At 36.3% G+C, this 4,446-nt stretch overlaps 1 protein-coding gene across 1 annotated transcript; it reads left to right on the forward strand.

Moving 5' to 3' along the window:
• Nucleotides 1-3,398: 3,398 nt before the first annotated feature.
• LOC105714784 (small ribosomal subunit protein eS7) lies at nt 3,399-4,177 on the forward strand. The gene has a single exon (XM_021670476.2). The coding sequence runs from the start codon at nt 3,562-3,564 to the stop codon at nt 4,144-4,146; it is 585 nt and encodes a 194-aa protein (XP_021526151.1). The 5' UTR covers nt 3,399-3,561; the 3' UTR covers nt 4,147-4,177.
• The last annotated feature ends 269 nt before the right edge of the window (nt 4,178-4,446 follow it).

Raw genomic sequence — 4,446 nt, forward strand, 5'->3', positions numbered from 1 at the left:
CTGGGATACACGGCTTAATTCCAATATGAGTTTTGATTTTTTTTCCTTAAAGCCAAGTCTCTAGGTGCACAATTTTGTTCTGATGGAAGGATGCTTCACAAGGACAGAGATTTTGATATATTTTGTTCAGACACCCTTCCAGTGCTAGAAGGCGGCTTAGCATGTAGTAAGTGTTCATTAAGTATTTGCTAAGTGATTAAATTCATGTGGGGCAATGAATAAGGATTCCAAGGGACTTCCACTGGAAACTGCCTCCCAGACGTTGCTAATTTTTGTTTATCTGGGGGTGCAGCTTGATCAGTTTACTGTAGGAAATCGTGGTCTTCTCAACACAGAACTTAGATTTATACTCCAACAGCCTTAAAAAGCAGAGTCCAGGGTGCTGCCACAGCTCAACAGTGCCTTTCCATGGTAAGGAGTCTAACTGCAGCTGACTGAGTCCTATAGTCCAGAACCAACTTCTCTCCAACCCAAACATGACAGAAAAACTGCTCATGGCAATATGGATTGTGGTTAGTCTTTTGTGTTGTCAGACAAAACAAATATCATAGCACATCTCTGGTGAGGTTTCTGGAAAATAAAAACATTACTTTGGAAATGTTTTCCTTTTTACTGACTTTTTTTTCCAACTATAAAATAGAGCTGGAGACTGAGGCATGTGACCTCATCAAGCCGATTTACTTCCTTTTATAAACTTGAAGACTTAGCCTCTTTCAAGTGCAATGAATGACAACATATTACAGTTGGAATTCATTGGGACCACCAAGCTGAATGGGGCCCCAGGGCTTTGTAAATATGGGAGCTCTAATGGAACACATTCTTGCACAGGAAAGATCTTGGTCTGGTATGTAGAATACACATCTGAAGACCTCTTTTTAAAATATGTGCCGAAATTCTAGTTCATTTCTAATCAACATAGATCCTTACCTTCAAGTCTGATGGCACTAGCTGAGCCTCTTTGACCTAGGCAACATCAGATGCTCAGACTTCTGTCTTGTGCTTATTTCTTTCATTTGGTGGTCCCAGGAAATAGCACCTACCCTGTTTGGAATGGGAATTGGTATGCATCACAGCCATCTTAAAACTTGCTAATATCACCTCAAGTGTCTGTGGAATCTGGTGACAATGTGCTAGGCCAACAAAACATGAACAATCTGGCAGACCTAGATACTTTCCACATAATAGACAGTTTGTCACCTTCTTTTCTGTTACCATCTTCTGTACATGAACGGTAAAGAATAAACACTTAAATATAAGGCCTAGAAATTTATTTTTTAGCCAAGAATGTATATTAGAGTTATAAAGTTCTGATCTCTGCAGTGAGAATAACAATTATTTTCTTTTATGTAAAATTTAAATGAAGAAGTTCACAATCAAGAATAAAAATCATTTCCAAATTATAATTCTAAGTAACCAGCAAAATGAGATTTTTATTTGAGAGGTGATAAAATTTTAAATGAGGGACAAGAATATGAAGGAGGATTTTAAAAACACTAATCAAGAAATTGGTTAAATTAGGGAATATAAATTTAGGATTATGCCAATTAATAGTTTTTTCTTTAGAAACTTAGAGAAACAATAGAGACAAATAGGTCTCTCTAGTAATCAGGGATGCAATTCATGTTATTCTGAAAAATCATAATCTGTGAGAAAGCCTTTAGATAACACATTTGATTGGAATGATCAAATAAGATGAGTTCTGAAGTGCTATTCCAATGATTATATTTTAAAATCTTACATTTTAGTGGTTTTGATATAGTAGGTGTCTAATGTTTATTGAATTAATGACACTTCCACTATGTAATTTTAAAAGCAGTTGAGAAAGTTCTAAAGCAATCTTTCCTTTGACAATTTGGGATGCTGACTGGAGAGTAGGAGGTGTCTCTGTTAAATTAAGGTGGTTTTAAAATTAAAGGAAAGCAATATTTGAGATCTTAGAAGGAGTAAACTAAATTTTTTTCCAAAGAATTTAAGCATTATAAATTAGTTTATTATCTTAATGGAGTTGAGAGTACCTATGTTCTCAATTAAAAGTTCAGTTAATTGTGGTACATGCTATTAGGCTACATAATTAAGAATGGTGGATGGATGGATGGGGGGATGGATGGATGTGTTGCTGTTTGTACTTAAGGGAGAATTAGTCATTTCTACAAATAGTATCTCCTTTTGCTGAAGCACATGTTTTCTGTGGCTTTATGCCTTCTTGACTAAATTTCAATCACAGTTCTGTTAGCAACTTTTCTTTAATTGTAGAAATGAACCTCTCTGTGCCTTGGTTGTCTTATAAATAACATGAAATGGTTATATCAAATGGCACCTTCTGACTATTAAAAGCACAGAAATAACCACCATGATAGGATGGTCCAAAAGATTCAATCAAGTAAATGCTTTGGTTATGTTATCACAAGTTTAGCCAAAAAAAATAGTTTTACTATTTTTTCTAGTTACTGTATGGAAAAATAGAAACAAATTTTTGTTTATTGCATATGTAGGAAACAGATTAATATTAAACAGAGAAAGTCTCGTGTGATAAGAAGGCATTACTTTCTAATCAGTCTTACTAGGATGAAAACCTCTACTGTTTGAGACTAGTAGATGCATGGAAGCTTGAAGCCAATAACTTTATAAATTAATATGCATTTTATTGTATTTATATATAGATACACACACACACACACACACACACACACCCCTCTCTCTCTCTTCCTCTCTGTCTATATATATGTGTATATATGTCTCCCATTGCTTTCATTCCTTATAGTGAAATTCTTTACTGATGCTTGTATATATGATAAATTATTACTTTTCTCAGAATAAAATTAGGCAGTAGTTGCAATTAGTTAAAAAGTCTGTCTATATCAGAATTTTATAATTAAGGAATAATGATAATATCAATATACAGTATACTTATGCCAGAGTTTCAGTATGTTTTTACAAAATATTTACATATATAGTTTCATTTTATATTTGGCCTTGAGCTGGATGAATTATTCAACTTCATTTGCATATATGCATAGTAAATAGGTAAAACCACTAGAGGAACAATAGCGAAATTTGGCATTACATTTTGCATCAATTTTGAATATGAATTTAATGTCAAGATGTGGCTTTATGGGAACTAAAAAGAAACTTTTTGATCTAAACATGTGTTTCAAAATTTCGATAAAGAATATAACTAATAAACAGAATAATAGCCCTCCAAACATGCCTGTGTCCTAGCCCCCAGAACTTTTGAATATGTTATATTACATGGCAAATAATTGAGGATGCAGGTGGAATTAAGATGGCTAGTCAGATAACCTTAAACTAAGAACATTATCCTGGATTGTGCAGGTGAGCTCACTGTAATCAGAAGCGTCATTAAAAATGGAAAAGGGATTTTGACGTGCTCTCGCGAGATTTAGGTCTTTTCCTAAGTCGGCGCTCGCCAACGTATGTTGGTTGTCACCGGTCGGGTCGGACTTTTTTGCCTGTGTTGAAGAAGACGCCTTCTGGAGTCATCCCTGGAGCGGCGGGTCTTGCTCACCGGGTGGAGATACAGCCGATTAGCCGGAGAAAGCCATGTTCAGTTCGAGCGCCAAGATCGTGAAGCCCAATGGCGAGAAGCCAGACGAGTTCGAGTCCGGCATCTCCCAGGCTCTTCTGGAGCTGGAGATGAACTCGGACCTCAAGGCTCAGCTCAGGGAGCTGAATATTACGGCAGCCAAGGAAATTGAAGTTGGTGGTGGCCGGAAAGCTATCATAATCTTTGTTCCCGTTCCTCAACTAAAATCTTTCCAGAAAATCCAAGTCCGGCTAGTACGCGAATTGGAGAAAAAGTTCAGTGGGAAACATGTTGTCTTTATCGCTCAGAGGAGAATTCTGCCTAAGCCAACTCGAAAAAGCCGTACAAAAAATAAACAAAAGCGTCCCAGGAGCCGTACACTGACAGCTGTGCACGATGCAATCCTTGAGGACCTGGTCTTCCCAAGTGAAATTGTGGGCAAGAGAATCCGCGTGAAACTGGATGGCAGCCGGCTCATAAAGGTTCATTTGGACAAAGCACAGCAGAACAATGTGGAACACAAGGTTGAAACTTTTTCTGGTGTCTATAAGAAGCTCACGGGCAAGGATGTTAATTTTGAATTCCCAGAGTTTCAATTGTAAACAGAATGACTAAATAAAAAATATATTCACAGTTAAAAAAAAAAAAAAAAAAAAAAATGGAAAAGGGAGAAGAGAAGGTCAGAGAAGGTAGATGTGGCTATGGAAGATGACAGAATGATGCAGTGTGAAAAGTATTTGACACACCATTGCTAGTTAAGGACCAATTTGCTTTTCCTAGTAATTTTGTCTTATATATAAAATTCTCTTTTGTTTTTGAGCTGTGTGGAAGTCTAATCACATTGTGTGCATCATCTTATTTCTCATTTCTCTTTTTTAGCATTATGTTTTGCAAGATCCTTA

This window comes from Aotus nancymaae, unplaced genomic scaffold (genome assembly GCF_030222135.1).
Source record: "Aotus nancymaae isolate 86718 unplaced genomic scaffold, 86718_ANA_hifiasm-v0.15.2.pri h1tg000058l, whole genome shotgun sequence".
Classification (NCBI taxonomy): Eukaryota; Metazoa; Chordata; class Mammalia; order Primates; family Aotidae; genus Aotus; species Aotus nancymaae.